Below are 27,597 nucleotides of genomic sequence, written 5' to 3'. Positions count from 1 at the left end.
CTGTCATTCACTATCAATATTTATTCAATATTCAATATTTATTATTACTAAAACCAATGGTGACGAAGTAACAGTACATACACACTCAATCACACATACATGTAAGTATTTATAAAGAAGCAAGCTAATTAGTTTTAACAAACATAAAACAAAAAGCAATACATACAAAAGTGTATACTAACCTAGAGAAAATAGTTCACTACTACTGTGGGACGAGAAAATAGTTCACTACTAATGTGGGACGAGAAAAGAGGTCGCTACTACTGTGGGAAGAGAAACGAGGTCACTACTACAGTGGGAAGAGAAACGAGGTCACTACTACAGTGGGAAGAGAAAAGAGTTCACTACTACTGTGGGAAGAGAAACGAGGTCACTACTACAGTGGGAAGAGAAAGAGGTCACTACTACTGTGGGAAGAGAAAGAGGTCACTACTACAGTGGGAAGAGAAAAGAGTTCACTACTACTGTGGGAAGAGAAACGAGGTCACTACTACTGTGGGAAGAGAAAGAGGTCACTACTACAGTGGGAAGAGAAAAGAGTTCACTACTACTGTGGGAAGAGAAACGAGGTCACTACTACAGTGGGAAGAGAAAGAGATCACTACTACAGTGGGAAGAGAAAGAGGTCACTACTACTGTGGGAAGAGAAAGAGTTCACTACTACTGTGGGAAGAGAAAGAGATCACTACTACTGTGGGAAGAGAAAAGAGGTCACTACTACTGTGGGAAGAGAAAATAGGTCACTACTACTGTGGGAAGAGAAAATAGGTCACTACTACTGTGGGAAGAGAAAGAGGTCACTACTACTGTGGGAAGAGAAAGAGGTCACTACTACTATGGGAAGAGAAACGAGGTCACTACTACTGTGGGAAGAGAAACGAGGTCACTACTACTGTGGGAAGAGAAAAGGTAAAATAGTATAATAAAATCTTGAGTTACACCATGGTGTACAGTCATGGTAAAAAGTAAGTAACCCCCGGAAGGTTGTCTTTGTTGTATTTATTTGGACAGATGTATATGTCATCTTCACTTCAACGCTCCTGACAAAGATAACCTCATTTAAAACATGACACTGAAAGACTCAACTTGGAGATCATTTATTCATCAAAAAACTACAGAAATGCAATTCCATAGTGCACAAAAAATAAGTGCACCCCTAGCTTCAATAGCTGGTGTTTCCGCCTTTGGCTGAAATAACTTAATGTAGCCATTTCTAGTAACTGTCTGTTAGTCTCTTACATCGACTGGGAGTAATGTCTGCCCACTCTTCTTTACAGTACTGATTCAACTGTGTTATGTTCCAGGGCTTTCTGGCATGCACGGCCTGCTTCAAATCCCCCGGAAGCATTTCTACAGGACTGAGATCTGAGCTTTGACTTGGCCATACCATAACCCTCCATTTGGACAGGACTGAGATCTGGGTTTTGACTCTGCCATTTCATAACCCTCCATTTCTACAGGATTGAGATCTGGGCTTTGACTCGGCCATTCCATAACCCTCCATTTCTACAGGATTGAGATCTGGGCTTTGACTCGGCCATTCCATAACCCTCCATTTCTACAGGATTGAAATCTGGGCTTTGACTCGACCATTCCATAACCCTCCATTTCTACAGGATTGAGATCTGGGCTTTGACTCGGCCATTCCATAACCCTCCATTTCCACAGGATTGAGATCTGGGCTTTGACTCGACCATTCCATAACCCTCCATTTCTACAGGATTGAGATCTGGGCTTTGACTCGGCCATTCCATAACCCTTCATTTCTACAGGATTGAGATCTGGGCTTTGACTCGGCCATTCCATAACCCTCCATTTCTTATTTTTTTGCCATTCTGTTGTAGCTTTGCTTGTGTGTTTTGGATCATTGTCCTGTTGGAAGATCCATATTCGGTTCATTTTCAACTTTTGACAGATGGCCTCACATTCTCCTCAGGAATTCTCTGTTACAGTATGGAATTCATGGTTGACTCAATGATGTTGACCAGGCCCTGAGGCAGCAAAGCAGCCCCAAACCATAATGCCACAGTCTCCATGCTTTACTGTTGGTATGAGGTTATTCTGTTCAAAGGCAGTGTTTCGTTTTCATCAAATGTGGCTTCTAGCATTGCGGCCAAACAACTCCACCGTTGACTCATCTGTCCAGAGCACATTGTTCTAGTAGTTGTGGTCTTTACCCAGGTGTTGTCTGGCAAACGGCAGTGGTGTCTTGATATTCTTTCTTTCGGTCAGCTCTTGGGTTAATTTTGGTGGGAAGACCTGTCCTATGTAGGTTGCCAGTGGTCTGGAATTTTCTCCATTTGTGGATGATCCGTCGGACAGTGGAACGATGTACTTCAGATTGTGTGGAAATGGATATGTAACCCTTCCCAGACTCATGGGCATCAATAATGTTTCTTCTGAGGGCCTCAGAGGTCTTTTGATCTTGGCATGATGTGTAACCAGACAGCCATATGGTTAAAACCAAGTTTCTAATCTTTATGGAAGGCTGGACCCTCCCAAGGTTCTCTCTAATGACTTCCTTAATGCACCTTTTTTGTTGCACCTGATTCTAAGTTCAGCCATTGTAAAGGAAGGGGTATACTCACGTTTTCTGCATAAGGACATTGCATTTTTGTTTATATTAACTGCATAACATTTTCTTAGTAAATATTCGGTTACCTTTATCAATGAATTTAACTCAAATGTCCATGTGTCCAAATATATATATATATATAGATACAAATAATAATAATAATGACCACTTTCCAGGGGGTGTACATATTTCTTCACATACATTTTTTTTGGTTGACAAAAATCAACCCAATAGGGCAGTGAGGTGAAGACAGTGAGATAGCTAGGTCCATGTGAAGTAGAGAGTAAAGGTTGAAGAACAGAGATCCATTAGGACAGTGAGGTGAAGACAGTGAGATAGCTAGGTCCATGTGAAGCAGAGAGTAAAGGTTGAAGAACAGAGATCCATTAGGACAGTGAGGTGAAGACAGTGAGATAGCTAGGTCCATGTGAAGTAGAGAGTAAAGGTTGAAGAACAGAGATCCATTAGGACAGTGAGGTGAAGTGGAGTGAGAAGGTGTCTATAATAGCAGAACAAGATGAGGGGTCCTACTGATAGCCTCGGTGGAACATGCAGTGCACAACACACAAGGTTTTCTTGTCCACAAACAACTGACACTTCCATCATAGCAGGGGATGCCCACTCCATCATCAGGCTCATAGGACAGACAGAGAGACAGTGGTGGTGATGGGGCAGGGGCATAGCATAGAAACCCTTACAGCAAAGCTTGGTGTAGCTTGGTGTATTTCAGAATGATGATGTCTCTTACAGTGCTGTAAATATATAAGTGGGTCACACGGACTGCTCCTTAGGGAATAGGGGCCGGGGAGCCTCGCCCTGACCTTGGGCGGGATAGCTGGCGGGGTACAGGGGGTTGTTTGAGAGAGGATGTGTGTAGGGGTTCTGGGGTAAGAAGGTAACAGGAGGTGTGTAGGTCTGAGCGGGTTGTGACTCGAGACATTGTTCCTTGTTGTAGACTGGATGGTAGCTCACATGTTCAGCCGGGTTTGATAGTTCTTGCCACCCACAGTTCTGTGGAAACAAAGAGAGTCAAAGCGAACAGACCATTTTAGTGTCATCTATAAACAAATATCAATATGGCATTGAGAGTTTGTTGAAACTTCCGTAATCAAACAACAAACATAAGTAACACCAAGTAAGTAACAATTTATTACACTTGTAACACCATGTTTCTACAGCAGTATTTACACTGTGATTAAACTGGTATAAGACCAACTAAATGTAACATTTCATCAGGGGAGGGGGGTGGAGTCATTAAAGATACCCACCTCATTAGCTTAGATAGCAACAAAGTAAATTAATATCGACTAGTCAATCTTGTGAGAGGTTTAACGCTAGAATACTGGAAATTCAGAGGTTTAATGCTAGACTGCTGAATACTCAGAGGTTTAATGCTAGACTGCTGGATACTCAATCAGAGGTTTAATGCTAGACTACTGGATACTCAATCAGAGGTTTAATGCTAGACTACTGGATACTCAATCAGAGGTTTAATGCTAGACTGCTGAATACTTAATCAGAGGTTTAATGCTGGAATGCTGGATAATCAGAGGTTTAATGCTAGACTACTGGATACTCAGAGGTTTAATGCTGGAATGCTGGATAATCAGAGGTGTAATGCTAGACTGTTGGATAATCAGAGGTTTAGTGCTAGACTACTGGATACTCAGCGGTTTAATGCTAGACTCCTGAATACACAATCAGAGGTTTAATGCTGGAATGCTGGATACTTAATCAGAGGTTTAATGCTGGAATGCTGGATACTCAATCAAAGGTGTCATGATAGATACCATCTAGTGGCCAACATATTTTATATTTGAGATTCTACAAAGTAGCCACCCTTTGCCTTGAAGACAGCTTTGCACACTCTTGGAATTCTCTCAACCAACTTCATGGGGAACGCTTTTCCAACAGTCTTAATTAAAGGAGTTCCCACATATGCTGAGCACTTGTTGGCTACTTTTCCAGATCACTCTGCTGTCTAACTCATCCCAAACCTTCTCATTGGAACCACTTGATATGATTGGTCATATAAAAACCTTTGGACCCAGTTGCATGAGTGCTCTAACTCCCCCTTGCGGTGGTCTGGAGCAATGAAGTCTGCCTAGAAGTCCAGCATCTCGGAGTTGCCTCTTCACTGTTGACGTTGAGACTGGTGTTTTGCGGGTACTATTTACTGAAGCTGCCAGTTGAGGACTTGTGAGGCATCTATTTCTCAAACTAGACGCTCTAATGTACTTGTCCTCTTGCTCAGTTGTGCACCGGGGCCACCCACTCCTCATTCTATTCTGGTTCGATCCAGTTTGTACTGTTCTGTGAAGGGAGTAGTACACAGCGTTGCACGAGATCTTCAGTTTGTTGGCAATTCATTTCTCAGAACAAGAATAGACTGACGAGTTTTAGAAGAAAGATCTTTGTTTCTGGCCATTTTGTGCATGCAATCGAACCCACAAATGCTGACGCTGCAGATACTCAACTAGTCTAAAGAAGGCCAGTTGTAATGCTTCTTTAAATCAGCACAATAGCTTTCAGCTGTGCTAACATAATTGCAAAAGGGTTTTCTATTGATCAAATAGCCTTTTAAAATGATAAACTTGGATTAGCTAACACAACGTCACCAAAGCCCCATATGCTACCCACCACTGCGACCTGTATGCTGTCGTTGGCTGGTCCTCGCTACATATTCGTCGCCAAACCCACTGGCTCCAGGTCATCTAGAAGTCTTTGCTAGGTAAAGCCCTGCCTTATCTCAGCTCACTGGTCACCATAGCAACACCCAATCGTAACACGCGTTCCAGCAGGTATATTTCACAGGTCATCTGCCAAAGCCAACACCTCCTTTGGCCCCCTTTTCTTCCAGTTCTCAGCTGCCAATGACTGGAACAAATTGCAAAAATCACTGAAGTTGGAGAGGTATATCTCCCTCACTAACTTTAAGCGTCAGCTATCAGAGCAGTTTACCGATCGCTGCAGCTGTACACAGCCCATCTGTAAATAGCCCAGCCAACCAACTACCTACCTCATCCCCATATTGTTTTTGTTTTTCTGCTCTTTTGCACACCTGTATTTCTACTTGCACATCCTCATCTGCACATATATCACTCCAGTGTAAATTGCTAAATTGTAATTACTTTGCCACTATTGTAATATTTATTGCCTTACCTCCTTACTTATCTTGCGAACACTATACACAGATTTTTCTATTGTGTTATTGACTGTACGATTATTTATTCCATGTGTAGCTCTGTGTTGTTTGTGTCGCACTGCTTTGCTTTATCTTGGCCAGGTCGCAGTTGTAAATGAGAACTTGTTCTCAACTGGCCTACCTGGTGAAGGCCAAACTTACCCTAGTAAAACTGACTATCCTACCGATCCTCGACTTCGGCGATGTCATCATTGCTTCCAACACTCTACTCAGCAAACTGGATGCAGTTTATCACAGTGCCATCCGTTTTGTCACTAAAGCACCTTATACCACCCACCACTGCGACTTGTATGCTCTAGTCGGCTGGCCCTCGCTACATATTCGTCGCCAGACCCACTGGCTCCAGGTCATCTACAAGTCCATGCTAGGTAAAGCTCCGCCTTATCTCAGTTCACTGGTCACGATGGCAACACCCATTCGTAGCACGCGCTCCAGCAGGTGTATCTCACTGATCATCCCTAAAGCCAACACCTCATTTGGCCGCCTTTCGTTCCAGTACTCTGCTGCCTGTGACTGGAACGAATTGCAAAAATCGCTGAAGTTGGAGACTTTTACCTCCCTCACCAACTTCAAACATCTGCTATCTGAGCAGCTAACCGATCGCTGCAGCTGTACATAGTCTATTGCTAAATAGCCACCCATTTTCACCTACCTCATCCCCATACTGTTTTTATTTATTTACTTTTCTGCTCTTTTGCACACCAATATCTCTACCTGCAAATGACCATATGATCATTTATAACTCCAGTGTTAATCTGCAAAATTGTAATTATTGGCCTACCTCCTCATGCCTTTTGCACACAATGTATATAGACTCCCCTTTTTTTCTACTGTGTTATTAACTTGTTAATTGTTTACTCCATGTGTAACTCTGTGTTATCTGTTCACACTGCTATGCTTTATCTTGGCCAGGACGCAGTTGCAAATGAGAACTTGTTCTCAACTAGCCTACCTGGTTGAATAAAGGTGAAATAAAATAAAAAAATATATATATATATATTTTCCATTGATATTAAAGTGAGATGAATTAATTGCTTCCTTAATCTCAGTTGATTATAATACTGTGTATTGATAATTGATCAAACTAGCTTCCGCATTTATAGTTAATTCAATTATGCAACTTCCTGCTCAAAAACTTAATTTTATAAAATATTTGTTTGAATGTGAAGATAGTTATTACTTATTACGTAACTTCCGTATTTGTGATTTCAATAAAGCGGCATGCTTACTACCAATGCTCCCTCCATGAATGTGGCACTGAGCAAGTTTCAGGTCTGCTGAGCGCAAACTTCTGGCACGTATTTCTGGCACCTTCTGGCGAGTGTTTACTGTGAACACTGAGGCTGTACCCGCTTCAAGTTACAGTTATAACATTGGCCAAGTAGACTACTGTGGCTGTTTGATCATAACGTAGGCTTGCCAGAGTGGCCTACCATCAAAAACAATGGAGAAATGCATCCCATAACATTTTAACATGGAAATAGTTGTTCTATCATTCAGCCTACAGTAGCAGCCAATGTGTGGTGTTCAATATAGGCCTACATTCCATGAGACTTTTGAAAAAAAAAATGTTGGGATTTACATTAACCTGTTTAACCACTTTTCCTTCAGACAAGGTGACTGAACATGTTGTTGTGTTGTTTGATGCAAGAAACCACTTCACAAAATAAAATTGGTTATTATTCCCATTCCATTATTACAGAGAATAAGACAAAATTATGCTACCCTCTGCCTATTGGCCACTTAGCTTATTCAAGACTGTCTCAAAATACAACACTTCCCCTTTAAGACAGAAAAAATGCTCTTTACCTGACTTGCTTTACAAAGATGTCTAGAAATGTGCACATTTTGTGCTCTTGCAGGAAGAAATCAATCCCCTATTGCTGACTACACATTATCTATAACTGGGCTAATAACTCACTAACTGTCAAAGGATATGAACAAATATGCACACGTAGCTACATGCAGCTCTCGCTTTGATCTTAAAACAAGCAAATCTACTCGGAACCACTCATGCTGTAAACACAGTCCAGTTCAAAGTGAAGGGCACAGATCCATATATAGTAAGGGTCTATTTGCATATAGGGATACTGCAGCTCTGATTGGTTATGGCGCACCGGTCTGTGTAGAGTATGGGCCTGAGTCTTGGCTGTCAATGCAATAGAATACTACTCAAATATACTCTGCCTACAAGAAAATATCTTGCACCGTTTGTTTTGTGTCGGTATGTTTCATTGAAAGTGGCTAATATTGCATTGATTCAATCACAATTACCACAGTAGAGGGAAACTTTGATAGAATTAATTAAAGGGGAAACTAGAAAGGTGAGTGAAGTTCAATCTCGTGCTTCTCTGTGTGGGCTGATATTTATTCTCCGTGGCAGTCCCAGGGTGACCTGCGCGGCCGCGTACAAGTGCAGTTTAGAGGGAACATTGATTACTACAAACATTTTTACTCTAAATCAAATTAGACAATTAGTCTAATCAACTTTTACATAGACATCCTAAAAACAAACGTAAATGTAATGCTGATTAGTTGAAATGACAGACAAACAGTATGTAAACATGCAAACAAAAGAATATTAAAGATGAGAAAAGGGAGATGAAACATCAACTTACAAACTGCCCCCCAGCATCTTTACATCTATGATAAGGAGGATCCCAGATCTGTTCGTTGGTAGGGGCAACAAATCCACAGATAATACAACAAAAATTATACAATAATTTGAATTTTTTTTTGTTTTAAACTAATTTCATGTATAGGAGGAGGGGGGAGGGGGGTAAGTTACAGTATGGCCTGTTGCAGGGCAAACACAACCAGAGAGACATCTTCACTTATCTAGAACAATAATAATAATAATAATAATAATAGGTATGGGTTGAGGAGAGGGAGGGTTGTCAGCTGGAATGATAGCTGTGATAGCAGACAGTATGGCTTGAGCAGAGGGAGGATTGTCAGCTGGAATGATAGCTGTGATAGCGGACAGTATGGCTTGAGCAGAGGGAGGGTTGTCAGCTGGAATGATACCTGTGATAGCAGACAGTTTGGGTTGAGCAGAGGGAGGGTTGTCAGCTGGAATGATACCTGTGATAGCAGACAGTTTGGGTTGAGCAGAGGGAGGGTTGTCAGCTGGAATGATAGCTGTGATAGCAGACAGTATGGCTTGAGCAGAGGGAGGGTTGTCAGCTGGAATGATACCTGTGATAGCAGACAGTTTGGGTTGAGCAGAGGGAGGGTTGTCAGCTGGAATGATAGCTGTGATAGCAGACAGTATGGCTTGAGCAGAGCGAGGGTTGTCAGCTGGAATGATAGCTGTGATAGCAGACAGTTTGGGTTGAGCAGAGGGAGGGTTGTCAGCTGGAATGATAGCTGTGATAGCAGACAGTATGGCTTGAGCAGAGGGAGGGTTGTCAGCTGGAATGATACCTGTGATAGCAGACAGTTTGGGTTGAGCAGAGGGAGGGTTGTCAGCTGGAATGATACCTGTGATAGCAGACAGTTTGGGTTGAGCAGAGGGAGGGTTGTCAGCTGGAATGATAGCTGTGATAGCAGACAGTATGGCTTGAGCAGAGGGAGGGTTGTCAGCTGGAATGATACCTGTGATAGCAGACAGTTTGGGTTGAGCAGAGGGAGGGTTGTCAGCTGGAATGATAGCTGTGATAGCAGACAGTATGGCTTGAGCAGAGCGAGGGTTGTCAGCTGGAATGATACCTGTGATAGCAGACAGTTTGGGTTGAGCAGAGGGAGGGTTGTCAGCTGGAATGATAGCTGTGATAGCAGACAGTTTGGGTTGAGCAGAGGGAGAGTTGTCAGCTGGAATGATACCTGTGATAGCAGACAGTTTGGGTTGAGCAGAGGGAGGGTTGTCAGCTGGAATGATACCTGTGATAGCAGACAGTTTGGGTTGAGCAGAGGGAGGGTTGTCAGCTGGAATGATACCTGTGATAGCAGACAGTTTGGGTTGAGCAGAGGGAGGGTTGTCAGCTGGAATGATACCTGTGATAGCAGACAGTTTGGGTTGAGCAGAGGGAGGGTTGTCAGCTGGAATGATACCTGTGATAGCAGACAGTTTGGGTTGAGCAGAGGGAGGGTTGTCAGCTGGAATGATACCTGTGATAGCAGACAGTTTGGGTTGAGCAGAGGGAGGGTTGTCAGCTGGAATGATACCTGTGATAGCAGACAGTTTGGGTTGAGCAGAGGGAGGGTTGTCAGCTGGAATGATACCTGTGATAGCAGACAGTTTGGGTTGAGCAGAGGGAGGGTTGTCAGCTGGAATGATACCTGTGATAGCAGACAGTTTGAGTTGAGCAGAGGGAGGGTTGTCAGCTGGAATGATACCTGTGATAGCATACAGTTTGGGTTGAGCAGAGGGAGGGTTGTCAGCTGGAATGATACCTGTGATTGCAGACAGTTTGGGTTGAGCAGAGGGAGGGTTGTCAGCTGGAATGATACCTGTGATAGCAGACAGTTTGGGTTGAGCAGAGGGAGGGTTGTCAGCTGGAATGATACCTGTGATAGCAGACAGTTTGGGTTGAGCAGAGGGAGGGTAGTCAGCTGGAATGATACCTGTGATAGCAGACAGTTTGGGTTGAGCAGAGGGAGGGTTGTCAGCTGGAATGATACCTGTGATAGCAGACAGTTTGGGTTGAGCAGAGGGAGGGTAGTCAGCTGGAATGATACCTGTGATAGCAGACAGTTTGGGTTGAGCAGAGGGAGGGTTGTCAGCTGGAATGATACCTGTGATAGCAGACAGTTTGGGTTGAGCAGAGGGAGGGTTGTCAGCTGGAATGATACCTGTGATAGCAGACAGTTTGGGTTGAGCAGAGGGAGGGTAGTCAGCTGGAATGATAGTTGTGATAGCAGACAGTATGGCTTGAGCAGAGGGAGGGTAGTCAGCTGGAATGATACCTGTGATAGCAGACAGTTTGGGTTGAGCAGAGGGAGGGTAGTCAGCTGGAATGATACCTGTGATAGCAGACAGTTTGGGTTGAGCAGAGGGAGGGTTGTCAGCTGGAATGATACCTGTGATAGCAGACAGTTTGGGTTGAGCAGAGGGAGGGTTGTCAGCTGGAATGATAGCTGTGATAGCAGACAGTTTGGGTTGAGCAGAGGGAGGGTTGTCAGCTGGAATGATACCTGTGATAGCAGACAGTTTGGGTTGAGCAGAGGGAGGGTTGTCAGCTGGAATGATACCTGTGATAGCAGACAGTTTGGGTTGAGCAGAGGGAGGGTTGTCAGCTGGAATGATACCTGTGATAGCAGACAGTTTGGGTTGAGCAGAGGGAGGGTTGTCAGCTGGAATGATACCTGTGATAGCAGACAGTTTGGGTTGAGCAGAGCGAGGGTTGTCAGCTGGAATGATACCTGTGATAGCAGACAGTTTGGGTTGAGCAGAGCGAGGGTTGTCAGCTGGAATGATACCTGTGATAGCAGACAGTTTGGGTTGAGCAGAGGGAGGGTTGTCAGCTGGAATGATACCTGTGATAGCAGACAGTTTGGGTTGAGCAGAGGGAGGGTTGTCAGCTGGAATGATAGCTGTGATAGCAGACAGTTTGGGTTGAGCAGAGGGAGGGTTGTCAGCTGGAATGATACCTGTGATAGCAGACAGTTTGGGTTGAGCAGAGGGAGGGTTGTCAGCTGGAATGATACCTGTGATAGCAGACAGTTTGGGTTGAGCAGAGGGAGGGTTGTCAGCTGGAATGATACCTGTGATAGCAGACAGTTAGGGTTGAGCGTGGAAAACATATATACATTTTTGTAAAGGGATCAGAACACATACTGTATAGGGCAAAGGATTTAACGTTTATACCAAGTTCAACAATTTCTAGCCAAAACCATTGAACAACAAATTGAATTTCAAACAAACACTACCCAACAGATAAGGGAAAAGGGGTTCAACAAAGGACATGTGACCGGCATCAACATAGGAAGACAGAAAGACAAGACAGATGAGCAGAAGACAAGACAGATGAGTTGATGTGTTTCTGTAGAGACATAAAGACAGATGAGTTGATGTGTTTCTGATGTGTTTCTGTAGAGACATAAAGACAGATGAGTTGATGTGTTTCTGTAGAGACATGAAGACAGATGAGTTGATGTGTTTCTGTAGAGACATAAAGACAGATGAGCTGATGTGTTTCTGTAGAGACATAAAGACAGATGAGTTGATGTGTTTCTGTAGAGACATAAAGACAGATGAGTTGATGTGTTTCTGATGTGTTTCTGTAGAGACATGAAGACAGATGAGTTGATGTGTTTCTGTAGAGACATAAAGACAGATGAGCTGATGTGTTTCTGTAGAGACATAAAGACAGATGAGTTGATGTGTTTCTGTAGAGACATAAAGACAGATGAGTTGATGTGTTTCTGTAGAGACATGAAGACAGATGAGCTGATGTGTTTCTGTAGAGACATAAAGACAGATGAGATGATGTGTTTCTGATGTGTTTCTGTAGAGACATGAAGACAGATGAGTTGATGTGTTTCTGTAGAGACATAAAGACAGATGAGTTGATGTGTTTCTGTAGAGACATAAAGACAGATGACCTGATGTGTTTCTCTAGAGACATAAAGACAGATGAGTTGATGTGTTTCTGTAGAGACAAAGACAGATGAGTTGATGTGTTTCTGAGGAGACATAAAGACAGATGAGTTGATGTGTTTCTGTAGAGACAAAGACAGATGAGTTGATGTGTTTCTGATGTGTTTCTGTAGAGACATAAAGACAGATGAGTTGATGTGTTTCTGTAGAGACAAAGACAGATGAGTTGATGTGTTTCTGTAGAGACATAAAGACAGATGAGTTGATGTGTTTCTGTAGAGACAAAGACAGATGAGTTGATGTGTTTCTGATGTGTTTCTGTAGAGACATAAAGACAGATGAGTTGATGTGTTTCTGTAGAGACAAAGACAGATGAGTTGATGTGTTTCTGTAGATACATAAAGACAGATGAGCTGATGTGTTTCTGATGTGTTTCTGTAGAGACATAAAGACAGATGAGTTGATGTGTTTCTGTAGAGACAAAAAGACAGATGAGTTGATGTGTTTCTGTAGAGACATAAAGACAGATGAGTTGATGTGTTTCTGTAGAGACATAAAGACAGATGAGTTGATGTGTTTCTGATGTGTTTCTGTAGAGACATAAAGACAGATGAGTTGATGTGTTTCTGTAGAGACATAAAGACAGATGAGTTGATGTGTTTCTGTAGAGACATGAAGACAGATGAGTTGATATGTTTCTGATGTGTTTCTGTAGAGACATGAAGAAAGATGAGTTGATGTGTTTCTGTAGAGACATAAAGACAGATGAGTTGATGTGTTTCTGATGTGTTTCTGTAGAGACATAAAGACAGATGAGTTGATGTGTTTCTGTAGAGACATAAAGACAGATGAGTTGATGTGTTTCTGATGTGTTTCTGTAGAGACATAAAGACAGATGAGTTGATGTGTTTCTGTAGAGACATGAAGACAGATGAGTTGATGTGTTTCTGATGTGTTTCTGTAGAGACATGAAGACAGATGAGTTGATGTGTTTCTGATGTGTTTCTGTAGAGACATGAAGACAGATGAGCTGATGTGTTTCTGATGTGTTTCTGTAGAGACATAAAGACAGATGAGTTGATGTGTTTCTGTAGAGACTGTAGAGAGGTTAACTAGCCCTCCGGGTCCACACTGCCAAGTCATTAACTAGCCCTCCGGGTCCACACTCCCAAGTCATTAACTAGCCCTCCTGGTCCACACTCCCAAGTCATTAACTAGCCCTCCGGGTCCACACTCCCAAGTCATTAACTAGCCCTCCTGGTCCACACTCCCAAGTCATTAACTAGTCCTCCGGGTCCACACTCCCAAGTCATTAACTAGCCCTCCGGGTCCACACTCCCAAGTCATTAACTAGCCCTCCTGGTCCACACTCCCAAGTCATTAACTAGCCCACCGGGTCCACACTCCCAAGTCATTAACTAGCCCTCCTGGTCCACACTCCCAAGTCATTGACTAGACCAGAGGTCCAGACGTGAGTATGAGGGGACTAGACATTCTGCGTATCGCTTTAATTATTTATCTCTGGAGGCACTGTTACTGTTTAAAGTTCAGAGTTAAATGTTTTCCTAAAAACAAGTTCCCCCTTCATTTTGAAGTTGTCTAATTAAATTTGCATTTTGCCTAAGTCAGAACTTCCACTTAATGGTGGGTGTAGACCATACCCGAAGATCAACATAGTTTGACAAATAAGGCCACAGGAGGGAAAGCATTAACAATGGAAAGAAAGTACTTTTAAAACCTCTACAGGATTGCTCTCCCCCCTGTGGGATGGTTGAGCTAACGTGCGCTAATGTGATTAGCAAGAGGTTGTAAGTAACATGAACATTTCCCAAGACATAGACATATCTGATATGGGCAGAAAGCGTAAATTCATGTTAATCTAACTACACTGTCCAATTTACAGTAGCTATTACAGTGAAATAATACGATGCTATTGTTTGAGGAGAGTGGACAGTTATGAACTTGAAAATGTATCAATAAACCAATTAGGCACATTTGAGCAGACTTGATACAACATTTTGAACAGAAATTCAATGGTTAATTGGATCAGTCTAAAACGTTGCACATACACTGCTGCCATCTATTGGCCAAAATCTAAATTGTGCCTAAACAGGAATAATACATTGTGGCCTAACATGTTTTTTTCTTTGTATTACCAGATCTAATGACTTTTATTCTTTCACATTTCTACAAACTTCAAAGTGTTTCCTTACAAATGGTATCAAGAATGTGTATACCCTTGCTTCAAGTACTAAGCTACAGGACGTTACATTTCGTGTCAATTTAGGCAAAAAAATTAAAATAAAGTGTCAGATCCTTTAGTAATATGACTGGTTTTGGGAAGAGCAACCAAGAGGGTCTGACAGAATTCATTAGACGTCTACAACAACAGCTGTGATTTGGAGGACTGACCGAATTCATTAGATGTCTACAACAACAGCTGTGATTTGAGGGTCTGATAGAATTCATTAGACGTCTACAACAACAGCTGTGATTTAGAGGTCTGACCGAATTCATTAGACGTCTACAACAACAGCTGTGATTTGGAGGACTGACCGAATTCATTAGACGTCTGCATCAACAGCTGTGATTTAGAGGTTTGACAGAATTCATAAGACGTCTACACCAACAGCTGTGATTTAGAGGTTTGACAGAATTCATAAGACGTCTACACCAACAGCTGTGATTTAGAGGTTTGACCGAATTCATTAGACGTCTACAACAACAGCTGTGATTTGGAGGACTGACCGAATTCATTAGACGTCTGCATCAACAGCTGTGATTTAGAGGTTTGACAGAATTCATAAGACGTCTACACCAACAGCTGTGATTTAGAGGTTTGACAGAATTCATAAGACGTCTACACCAACAGCTGTGATTTAGAGGTTTGACAGAATTCATAAGACGTCTACACCAACAGCTGTGATTTAGAGGTTTGACAGAATTCATAAGACGTCTACACCAACAGCTGTGATTTAGAGGTTTGACAGAATTCATAAGACATCTACACCAACAGCTGTGATTTAGAGGTTTGACAGAATTCATAAGACGTCTGCACCAACAGCTGTACCTTGGGGGTTTGGGGTCTGACAAAATTGAAAGGACGTCTACACCAACAGCTCTGATTTGGGGGTCTAACAGAATTCATAAGACATCTACACCAACAGCTGTACCTTCTGGGTTTGGGGTCTGACAGAATTCATTAGACGTCTACACCAACAGCTGTGATTTGGGGGTCTGACAGAATTCATTAGACGTCTACACCAACAGCTGTGATTTGGGGGATTGTGTTCTCACAGAATTCATTAGACGTCTACACAAACAGCTGTGATTTGGGGGTCTGACAGAATTCATTAGAAGTCCACACGAACAGCTGTGATTTGGGGGTCTGACAGAATTCATTAGAAGTCTACACAAACAGCTGAGATTTGGGGGTCTGACAGAATTCATAGGACGTCTTCACCAACAGCTGTGATTTGGGGGATTGTGTTCTCACAGAATTCATTAGACGTCTACAAAAACAGCTGAGATTTGGGGGTCTGGTGGAATTTATTAGAAGTCCACACGAACAGCTGTGATTTGGGGGTCTGACAGAATTCATAAGACATCTACACCAACATCTGTGATTTGGGGATTTGGGGGTCTGACAGAATTCATTAGAAGTCCACACGAACAGCTGTGATTTGGGAGTCTGACAGAATTCATTAGACATCTACACCAACAGCTGTGATTTGTGGGTTTAGGGTCTGACAAAATTCATATACCCCAACAGATGTTCCTTGTGACAACGGATGTACAGTATCTTATTATGTTATGAATGTAATGAAATGTCCAGAGTGAGTCTATTCATGAATGTAATGGAATGTCCCGAGTGAGTCTAGTCATGAACGTAATGAAATGTCCTGAGGAGAGTTTGCTGCCCTGACAATTCTCCCTCACATCGTCTCGAGAGAGAAGAGAGGAGAAGAGAAGAACAGAAGAGAAGAAAGAGAAGTTAGATACTTTCTGTTCAGTTTAACAACTGAAGGTAGTGCCAGTTCCATGCATAAGCGGTCGCTTCCGACCCCCAAAAATATATAAAGAGTACCAGTCAAAAGTTCGGACAAACCTACTCATTCAAGGGTTCTTCTTTATTTGTACTATTTTCTATATTGTAGAATAATAGTGAAGACATCGTGAAAAAGAAGCCAGGATATGCATATAATTGGTAGTATTGGATGAAAAATACTCTGAACTTTCTAAAACTGTTAACATAATGTCTGTGAGTATAACAAAACTGATATGGCAGGTGAATACCCAAAGAGAATCCATCCAGACTCTTTTTTTTTAGGTCACCACCCATTCAAACGCTTGTTTATGGGAGATTCAAAGGAATACCTCCCAGATTGCAGTTCCTATGGATTCCACTAGAGGTCAAGAGTCTCTAGAAAGGGTTTCAGGCTTGTTTTTTGAAAAATGACTTAGTAAATGTAGTTTTTCAAGGAGGCTCTGATTTTGGACTGTAGTCTTGTGGCGCCCGTGGATGAGGGCGCGCACTACGTTATTTATCTCCGGTATTGAACACACTATTCTTCGTGTTAAATTGTATCATTTATTTACATATTAGGGTACCTGAGGATTGATTAGAAATGTTGTTTGACTTGTTTGGACGAAGTTTATTGGTAACTTTTGGGATTCTTTTGTATGCACGTGGAACGGGTGGATTACTGAATCAAACTTAGATAGAAAGAAGGAATTTATCGAACAAAACAACCATTTGTTGTGTAGCTGCGACCCTTGGGATTGCAAACAGAGGAAGATCTAAGGTAAGTGATTTATTTTATCGATATTTCTGACTTTTGTGACGCCTCTGCTAGTTTGGAAAATGTTGTTCCCACCGTGTAGTTCCCACCATGAAGCATGGAGTAGGAGGTGCTGATGGTGATGGTGATTTATTTAGAATTCAAGACAAATTTAACCTGCATGGCTACAACAGCATTCTGCAGTGATATGCCATCACATCTGGTTTGGGCTTAGTGGGACTATCATTTGTTTTTCAACAGGACAATGACCCAACACACCTCCAGGCTGTGTAAGGGCTATTTGATCATGAAGGAGAATGATGGAGTGCTGCATCAGATGACCTGGCCTCCACATTCACCCGACCTCAACCCAATTCAGATGGTTTGGGATGAGTTGGACCACAGAGTGAAGGAAAAGCAGACAAGAAGTGCTCAACATATGTGGGAACTCTTTCAAGACTGTTGGAAAAGCATTCCAGGTGAAGCTGGTTGGTAGAATGCCAAGAGTGTGCAAAGCTGTCGTCAAGGCAAAGGGTGTCTACTTTGAAGAATCTCAAATTTAAATATATTTTCATTTGTTTAACACTTTTTTGGTTATTACATGATTCCATATGTGTTATTTTGAAGTCTTCACTATTTTTATACAATGTAGAAAATATAAACAAAAATATAGGTGAGTAGGTTTCTAAACTTTTGACTGGTACTGGGTGTGTGTGTGTATATACAGTATATATATATATATATATATATATATATATATATATATATATATATATATATATATATATATATATATACACACACATATACATATACACACATACAGTGGGGCAAAAAAGATCCCTCAGGAGACCACCCGCCACCTCATCAGGAGCATGCCCAGGCGTTGTAGGGAGGTCATACAGGCACGTGGAGGCCACACACCCTACTGAGCTTCATTTTGACTTGTTTTAAGGACATTACATCAAAGTTGGATCAGCCTGTAGTGTGGTTTTCCACTTTAATTGTGAGTGTGACTCCAAATCCAGACCTCCATGGGTTGATACATTTGATTTCCAATGATCGTTTTTGTGTGATTTTGTTGTCAGCATATTCAACTATGTAAAGAAAAAAGTATTTAATAAGAATATTTCATTCATTCAGATCTAGGATGTGTTATTTTAGTGTTCCCTTTATTTTTTTGAGCAGTATATATATATATATATATATATATATATATATATATATATATATATATAAAAAAATGTTGGGACTCTGGGTCTGGGTCTGGGTCACAACTTACGGTTGAGAGTAGGAATAGCAAAATACACCAGGTGTAATTTTAGAAATTCAATTAGCCATGTCACAAATGTGTAGAACTGCAGGAAATGATCAAACACTATTCCCTATAGACAAGCACCTTTCCCTATAGTCACACACTATTCCCTATAGACAAGCACCTTTCCCTATAGTCACACACTATTCCTTATAGACAAGCACCTTTCCCTATAGTCACACACTATTCCCTATAGACAAGCACCTTTCCCTATAGTCACACACTATTCCCTATAGACAAGCACCTTTCCCTATAGTCACACACTATTCCTTATAGACAAGCACCTTTCCCTATAGTCACACACTATTCCTTATAGACAAGCACCTTTCCCTAAAGTCACACACTATTCCCTATAGACAAGCACCTTTCCCTATAGACAAGCACCTTTCCCTATAGACACACTCTAATCCCTATAGACACACTATTCCCTATAGTCACATACTATTCCCTATAGACAAGCACCTTTCCCGATAGTCACACACTATTCCCTATAGTCACACACTATTACCTATAGACAAGCACCTTTCCCTATAGACACACACTATTCCCTATAGACAAGCAGCTTTCCCTATAGTCTCACACTATTCCCTATAGACACACACTATTCCTTATAGACAAGCACCTTTCCCTATAGTCACACACTATTCCCTATAGACAAGCACCTTTCCCTATAGACACACACTATTCCCTATAGACAAGCACCTTTCCCTATAGTCACACACTATTCCCTATAGACACACACTATTCCCTATAGTCACACACTATTCCCTATAGACAAGCACCTTTCCCTATAGACAAGCACCTGTCCCTATAGACACACTCTATTCCCTATAGACACACTCTATTCACTATAGACACACTCTATTCACTATAGACACACTCTATTCCCTATAGACAAGCACCTTTCCCTATAGACACACACTATTCCCCATAGACAAGCACCTGTCCCTATAGTCACACTCTATTCCCTATAGACATACTCTATTCCCTATAGACAAGCACCTTTCCCTATAGACACACACTATTCATTATAGACAAGCACCTTTCCCTATAGTCACACTCTATTCCCTATAGACATACTCTATTCCCTATAGACAAGCACCTTTCCCTATAGACACACACTATTCATTATAGACAAGCACCTTTCCCTATAGACAAGCACCTTTCCCTATAGATAAGCACTATTCCCTATAGACAAGCACCTTACCCTATAGATAAGCACCTGTCCCTATAGACACAATCTATTCCCTATAGACACACTCTATTCCCTATAGACACACTCTATTCCCTATAGACAAGCACCTGTCCCTATAGTCACACTCTATTCCCTATAGACAAGCACCTTTCCCTATAGTCACATACTATTCCCTATAGACAAGCACCTTTCCCTATAGTCACACACTATTACCTATAGACAAGCACCTTTCCCTATAGACACACACTATTCCCTATAGACAAGCAGCTTTCCCTATAGTCTCACACTATTCCCTATAGACACACACTATTCCTTATAGACAAGCACCTTTCCCTATAGTCACACACTATTCCCTATAGACAAGCACCTTTCCCTATAGACACACACTATTCCCTATAGACAAGCACCTTTCCCTATAGTCACACACTATTCCCTATAGACACACACTATTCCCTATAGTCACACACTATTCCCTATAGACAAGCACCTTTCCCTATAGACAAGCACCTGTCCCTATAGACACACTCTATTCCCTATAGACACACTCTATTCACTATAGACACACTCTATTCACTATAGACACACTCTATTCCCTATAGACAAGCACCTTTCCCTATAGACACACACTATTCCCCATAGACAAGCACCTGTCCCTATAGTCACACTCTATTCCCTATAGACATACTCTATTCCCTATAGACAAGCACCTTTCCCTATAGACACACACTATTCATTATAGACAAGCACCTTTCCCTATAGACAAGCACCTTTCCCTATAGATAAGCACTATTCCCTATAGACAAGCACCTTACCCTATAGATAAGCACCTGTCCCTATAGACACAATCTATTCCCTATAGACACACTCTATTCCCTATAGACACACTCTATTCCCTATAGACAAGCACCTGTCCCTATAGTCACACTCTATTCCCTATAGACAAGCACCTTTCCCTATAGACACACACTATTCCCTATAGACACACACGATTCCCTATAGACAAGCACCTTTCACTATAGTCACACACTATTCCCTATAGACAAGCACTATTCCCTATAGTCACACACTATTCCCTATAGACACACACTATTCCCTATAGTCACACACTATTCCCTATAGTCACACACTATTCCCTATAGTCACACACTATTCCCTATAGTCACACTCTATTCCCTATAGTCACACTCTATTCCCTATAGTCACACTCTATTCCCTATAGACACACACTATTCCCTATAGACACACACTATTCCCTATAGTCAAACACCTTTCCCTATAGTCACACACTATTCCCTATAGACACACACTATTCCCTATAGTCAAACACTATTCCCTATAGTGGCACACTATTCCCTATAGTCACACGGAAGGACACACAGGCAAGGATATGGCTGCCAGTAAGATGGCACCTAAATCAACCATTTATCGGATCATCAAGAACTTCAAGGAGAGCGGTTCAATTGTTGTGAAGAAGGCTTCAGGGCGCCCAAGACATTCCAGCAAGCGCCAGGACCGTCTCCTAAAGTTGATTCAGGTGCGGGATCGGGGTACCACCAGTACAGAGCTTGCTCAGGAATGGCAGCAGGCAGGTGTGAGTGCATCTGCACGCAGAGTGAGGCGAAGACTTTTGGAGGATTTTCTCTGATGAATCCCCCTTACGATTGTTTGTGGCATCCGGACAAAAAGCTTATCCGGAGAAGACAAGGTGAGCGCTACCATCAATCCTGTGTCATGCCAACAGTAAAGCATCCTGAGACCATTCATGTGTGGGGTTGCTTCTCAGCCAAGGGAGTGGGCTCACTCACAATTTTTCCTAAGAACACAGCCATGAACAAAGAATGGTACAAACACATCCTCCGAGAGCAACTTCTCCCAACCATCCAGGAACAGTTTGGTGATGAACAATGCCTTTTCCAGCATGATGGAGCACCTTGCCATAAGGCAAAAGTGATAACTAAGTGGCTCGGGGAACAAAACATCAATATTTTGTGTCCATGGCCAGGAAACTCCCCAGACCTTAATCCCATTGGGGATTCTGACAAACTCCAAGCATTGATTATGCAAGATTGGGCTGCCATCAGTGGCCCAGAAGTTAATTGACAGCATGCCAGGGCGGATTGCAAAGGTCTTGAAAAAGAGGGGTCAACTTCTTGCTCTATAAGTCTTCACATAACAACAGAACCCATTTACACCGGAATGTCTCCTCTCTTTCATTAAGCTGTGCATTCAATCTCAACATTACGCTGTACATTAAGCTGCACATTCAATGAAACTGAGGGATGCATCACTAATATCTTCCATTAATCAACATATATTTCATGAATTAACATATCGTCCATGAATTAACTCTTTATGAAATACATTTCCTTTTAAAGTGAAACTCTTACAATGTAATTGACTTTGCATGTCACATTAGAAATATCGTTGAATAAAATCATCTTTCTGTGTGCCAAAAAACACAACAAATTCCCTTCTCAACAACTCTAAAATGGATCTTTCTATGGACCAACGGTCAGTTTCTATGTTGTTGAACATCTAGATGTCACTATTTCTGAAATGCTCAAATTCACGGAAAACATTTGGCACCCATCCGTCTGAGTAGAGGCCATTACTACGTTCTTGTATTTGGGCAACTGTGTGTTGGACCCCTATGATGCTGCACCACACAGACAGTCGGGGCAGTTGACTTGATTCCTCTTTAAGAACAACAGACAGACAGGGCAGTTGACTTGATTCGCCTGCATCATTAAGAACAACAGACAGACAGGGCAGTTGACTTGATTCCTCTTTAAGAACAACAGACAGACGGGGCAGTTGACTTGATTCCTCTTTAAGAACAACAGACAGACAGGGCAGTTGACTTGATTCGCCTGCATCATTAAGAACAACAGACAGACAGGGCAGTTGACTTGATTCCTCTTTAAGAACAACAGACAGACGGGGCAGTTGACTTGATTCCTCTTTAAGAAAAACAGACAGACAGGGCAGTTGACTTGATTCCTCTTTAAGAACAACAGACAGACAGGGCAGTTGACTTGATTCGCCTGCATCATTAAGAACAACAGACAGACGGGGCAGTTGACTTGATTCCTCTTTAAGAACAACAGACAGGGCAGTTGACTTGATTCCTCTTTAAGAACAACAGACAGACGGGGCAGTTGACTTGATTCGCATGCATCATTAAGAACAACAGACAGACAGGGCAGTTGACTTGATTCCTCTTTAAGAACAACAGACAGTTGACTTGATTCCTCTTTAAGAACAACAGACAGTCGGGGCAGTTGACTTAATTCCTCTTTAAGAACAACAGACAGACAGGGCAGTTGACTTGATTCCTCTTTAAGAACAACAGACAGTCGGGGCAGTTGACTTGATTCCTCTTTAAGAACAACAGACAGACAGGGCAGTTGACTTGATTCGCCTGCATCATTAAGAACAACAGACAGACAGGGCAGTTGACTTGATTCCTCTTTAAGATCAACAGACAGACGGAGCAGTTGACTTGATTCCTCTTTAAGAACAAGAAGGAAAGGCTTATTCATAAAGACCCTGTTCATGTGGTTGTCTCTCCCTGGGACCAACACTGTGTTCATGTGGTTGTCTCTCCCTGGGACCAACACTGTGTTCATGTGGTTGTCTCTCCCTGGGACCAACACTGTGTTCATGTGGTTGTCTCTCCCTGGGACCAACACTGTGTTCATGTGGTTGTCTCTCCCTGGGACCAACACTGTGTTCATGTGGTTGTCTCTCCCTGGGACCAACACTGTGTTCATGTGGTTGTCTCTCCCTGGGACCAACACTGTGTTCATGTGGTTGTCTCTCCCTGGGACCAACACTGTGTTCATGTGGTTGTCTCTCCCTGGGACCAACACTGTGTTCATGTGGTTGTCTCTCCCTGGGACCAACACTGTGTTCATGTGGTTGTCTCTCCCTGGGACCAACACTGTGTTCATGTGGTTGTCTCTTCCTGGGACCAACACTGTGTTCATGTGGTTGTCTCTCCCTGGGACCAACACTGTGTTCATGTGGTTGTCTCTCCCTGGGACCAACACTGTGTTCATGTGGTTGTCTCTCCCTGCGACCAACACTGTGTTCATGTGGTTGTCTCTCCCTGGGACCAACACTGTGTTCATGTGGTTGTCTCTCCCTGGGACCAACACTGTGTTCATGTGGTTGTCTCTCCCTGCGACCAACACTGTGTTCATGTGGTTGTCTCTTCCTGGGACCAACACTGTGTTCATGTGGTTGTCTCTCCCTGGGACCAACACTGTGTTCATGTGGTTGTCTCTCCCTGGGACCAACACTGTGTTCATGTGGTTGTCTCTCCCTTGGACCAACACTGTGTTCATGTGGTTGTCTCTCCCTGGGACCAACACTGTGTTCATGTGGTTGTCTCTCCCTGGGACCAACACTGTGTTCATGTGGTTGTCTCTCCCTGTGTTGAGACAACATGAATGAAATTACACTTACTTGTGTTACTTATACCTGGACCATGTCCATAGACATTGTTTGCTTCTCAAATGGCACCCTATTCCCTATATAGTGCACTACTTTTGACAAAGGCTAATAGCGTGAAAGATAAGGCAGGGCTCTCGGCAAAAGTAGTGCACTATATAGGGAATAGGGTGCAATTTAGGACACAGACATGTTATTCTGTACTTCCATCCCTGAATGGGAGTGTAGGTGGCCATGCATGAGTTGGGAGGTCCTTTGAGAAGGAACACAGGGCTGCCTCGTTCCAGTCACTGCCCTGTTTAACAGTGAATCTGTCTCGTTCCAGTCACTGCCCTGTTTAACAGTGAATCTGGCTCGTTCCAGTCACTGCCCTGTTTAACTGTGAATCTGTCTCGTTCCAGTCACTGCCCTGTTTAACAGTGAATCTGGCTCGTTCCAGTCACTGCCCTGTTTAACAGTGAATCTGGCTCGTTCCAGTCACTGCCCTGTTTAACAGTGAATCTGGCTCGTTCCAGTCACTGCCCTGTTTAACAGTGAATATGGCTCGTTCCAGTCACTGCCCTGTTTAACAGTGAATCTGGCTCGTTCCAGTCACTGCCCTGTTTAACAGTGAATCTGGCTCGTTCCAGTCACTGCCCTGTTTAACAGTGAATCTGGCTCGTTCCAGTCACTGCCCTGTTTAACAGTGAATATGGCTCGTTCCAGTCACTGCCCTGTTTAACAGTGAATCAATCTGGCTCATTCCAGTCACTGCCCTGTTTAACAGTGATAGTCTTTACACGAGTGGGTAAATTAACTATTTCAGGGGGAGAAGGGATGGTCTTCACACTAGCGGGAGAATTAAATATTTCAGGGGAGAAGAGAGAGGAATCGTGGACGAAACAATAGCAGATTAAAAGACAAGGGCAAGAGAAGCAAGGGGGAGAGGAGAGGAGGCTGAAGAGGGAAAGGCGAGGAGAGTGTGGGAGGTAGTTGGAGATGGAGGGATGGGAGAGGAGAGTGTGGGAGGCAGTTGGAGATGAGAGACGGGAGAGGAGAGGAGAGTGTGGGAGGCAGTGGGAGATGAAGGCATGGGAGAGGAGAGGAGAAGAGAGATGAGAGAGGAGGGGAGAGGAGAGTGCACCAGTCTGTGTACCTTGATGCCAGAGTCGGAGGGAAAAGGCCTATAATGGCATGCGTTAGTGTGAGCTAGGCTGGATGGTTGCATACTCGACAAGGTCCCCGGCAGAGTGCATAGAGCTCCGTGTGCTGGGGGAGTAGGCCAGAGACGCAGTATCCAGCTCTGCATACTGGACATCACAGTCCCTGTGGCCAGAGTTCTAGAGACAAGAGAGGCAAGAGGAGTTTGATGAGAGAGAGTGATAGAGAGAGAGAGAGAGAGACAGTGAGTGCCTTCAGAAAGTCTTCATACCCCTTGACTGATTCTACATTTTGTTGTTTTACTGTCTGAATTCAACATTGATTGAAGTTATTTTTTCCCACCCATCTACACACAATACCCCATAAAGGTAAAGTGAAAACATGTTTTTGCAAATGTATTGAAAATTAAATAAAGAAATATCTAATTTTACAAGTATTCACACCCCTGAGTCAAAACTTTGTAGGAGCAGCTTTGGCAGTGATTACAGCTGTGAGTCTTACTGGGTAAGTCTCCAAGAGCTTTCCACACCTAGATTGTGCAACATTTCCCCATTATTATTTTCAAACTTCTTCAAGCTCTGTCAAATTGGTTGTTGATCATTGCTAGACAACCATTTGAAATTCTTGCCAAAGATTGTCAAGCAGATTTAAGTCCAAACTGTAACTCGGCCTAACTCTGTCTTCTTGGTAAGCAACTCCAGTGTAGATTTGGCCTTGTGTTTTAGTTCATTGTCCTGCTGAAAGGGGAATTCATCTCCCAGTGTCTGGGGAAAACAGACTGAACCAGGCTTTCCTCTAGGATTTTGCCTGTGCTTAGCTCCATTCCATTTCTTTTGTGTCCTGAAAAACTCCCCAGTTCTTAACAATTGCAAGCATACCCATAACATGATGCAGCCACCACCATGCTTGAAAATTGGTACTCAGTAATGTGTTGTATTGGATTTGCCCAAACATAACACTTTGTATTCAGGACAAAGAGTTAATTTCTTTGACACATTTTTTGCAGTATTACTTAAATGCCTTGTTACAAACAGGATGCATGTGTTGGAATATTTTTATGCTGTACCAGCTTCCTTTTTTTCACTCTGTCAATTAGTTTAGTATTTTGGAGTAACTATAATGTTGTTGATCCATCCTCAGTTCTCTCCTCTCACAGCCATTACTATAACTGTTCTAAAGTAACCATTGGCCTCATGGTGGAATCCCTAAGCGGTTTCCTTCCTCTCCGGCAACTGAGTTAGGAAGGACACCTGTATCTGTGTAGTGACTGGGTGTATTGATACAACAACCAAAGTGTAATTAATAACTTCACCATGCTCAAAGGGAAATTCAATTTCTGCAGTTTTTTTTTACCCATCTACCCTTCTTTGCTAGGCATTGGAAAACCTCCCTGTTTTTTTGTGTTTGAAATTGACTGCTCGACTGAGGGACCTTTGTGGGGCACAGAGATGAGGACGGAATTCAAAAATCATGTTATTATTGTCCATGCAACCTATTAAGCAAATGTTTACTCCTGAACTTATTTAGGTTTGCCATAACAAAGGGGTTGAATACTTATTGACTCAAGACATTTTAGCTTTTCATTTTTGATATGTTTGTAAACATTTAAAAATATTTAATTCCACTTTGACATTATGGGGTATTGTGTGTAGGCCAGTGCCCCATTTTTAATTCAGGCTGTAACACAACAGGTGGTGGTGAGTCTCTGATCCACCTCTACGCAGACGACACCATTCTGTATACTTCCGGTCCTTCTTTAGACACTGTGTTAACAACCCTCCAGGCAAGCTTCAATGCCATACAACTCTCCTTCCGTGGCCTCCAATTGCTCTTAAATACAAGTAAAACTAAACGCATGCTCTTCAACCGATCGTTGCCTGCACCTACCCGCCTGTCCAACATCACTACTCTGGACGGCTCTGACTTAGAATACGTGGACAACTACAAATACTTAGGTGTCTGGTTAGACTGTAAACTCTCCTTCCAGACCCATATCAAACATCTCCAATCCAAAGTTAAATCTAGAATTGGCTTCCTATTTCGCAACAAAGCATCCTTCACTCATGCTGCCAAACATACCCTTGTAAAACTGACCATCCTACCAATCCTCGACTTTGGCGATGTCATTTACAAAATAGCCTCCAATACCCTACTCAACAAATTGGATGCAGTCTATCACAGTGCAATCCGTTTTGTCACCAAAGCCCCATATACTACCCACCATTGCGACCTGTACGCTCTCGTTGGCTGGCCCTCGCTTCATACTCGTCGCCAAACCCACTGGCTCCATGTCATCTACAAGACCCTGCTAGGTAAAGTCCCCCCTTATCTCAGTTCGCTGGTCACCATAGCATCTCCCACCTGTAGCACACGCTCCAGCAGGTATATCT

The 27,597-nt window shown here is 42.7% G+C and overlaps 1 protein-coding gene across 3 annotated transcripts in view; it reads right to left on the bottom strand.

Moving 5' to 3' along the window:
- Window positions 1-2,728: 2,728 nt before the first annotated feature.
- LOC139385815 (nectin cell adhesion molecule 1b) overlaps window positions 2,729-27,597 on the bottom strand; it is a 388,964-nt gene continuing 364,095 nt past the window's right edge. For 2 of the 3 annotated variants that reach the window (XM_071131061.1, XM_071131062.1), the window contains 2 exons: window positions 25,203-25,386; window positions 3,485-3,586 (listed from right to left, as the gene is read on the bottom strand). In XM_071131061.1, the coding sequence (XP_070987162.1) occupies window positions 25,246-25,386 (141 nt within the window). In that variant the 3' untranslated portion in view covers window positions 3,485-3,586; window positions 25,203-25,245. Of the gene's footprint in view, window positions 3,587-25,202; window positions 25,387-27,597 lie in introns of all 3 variants that reach the window. The other variant, XM_071131059.1, reaches the window with a different exon arrangement.

Source organism: Oncorhynchus clarkii, chromosome 27 (genome assembly GCF_045791955.1).
Source record: "Oncorhynchus clarkii lewisi isolate Uvic-CL-2024 chromosome 27, UVic_Ocla_1.0, whole genome shotgun sequence".
NCBI lineage: Eukaryota > Metazoa > Chordata > Actinopteri > Salmoniformes > Salmonidae > Oncorhynchus > Oncorhynchus clarkii.
Note: the sequence above shows the minus strand (reverse complement) of the source record. Positions and strands in the feature narration are given on the sequence as shown.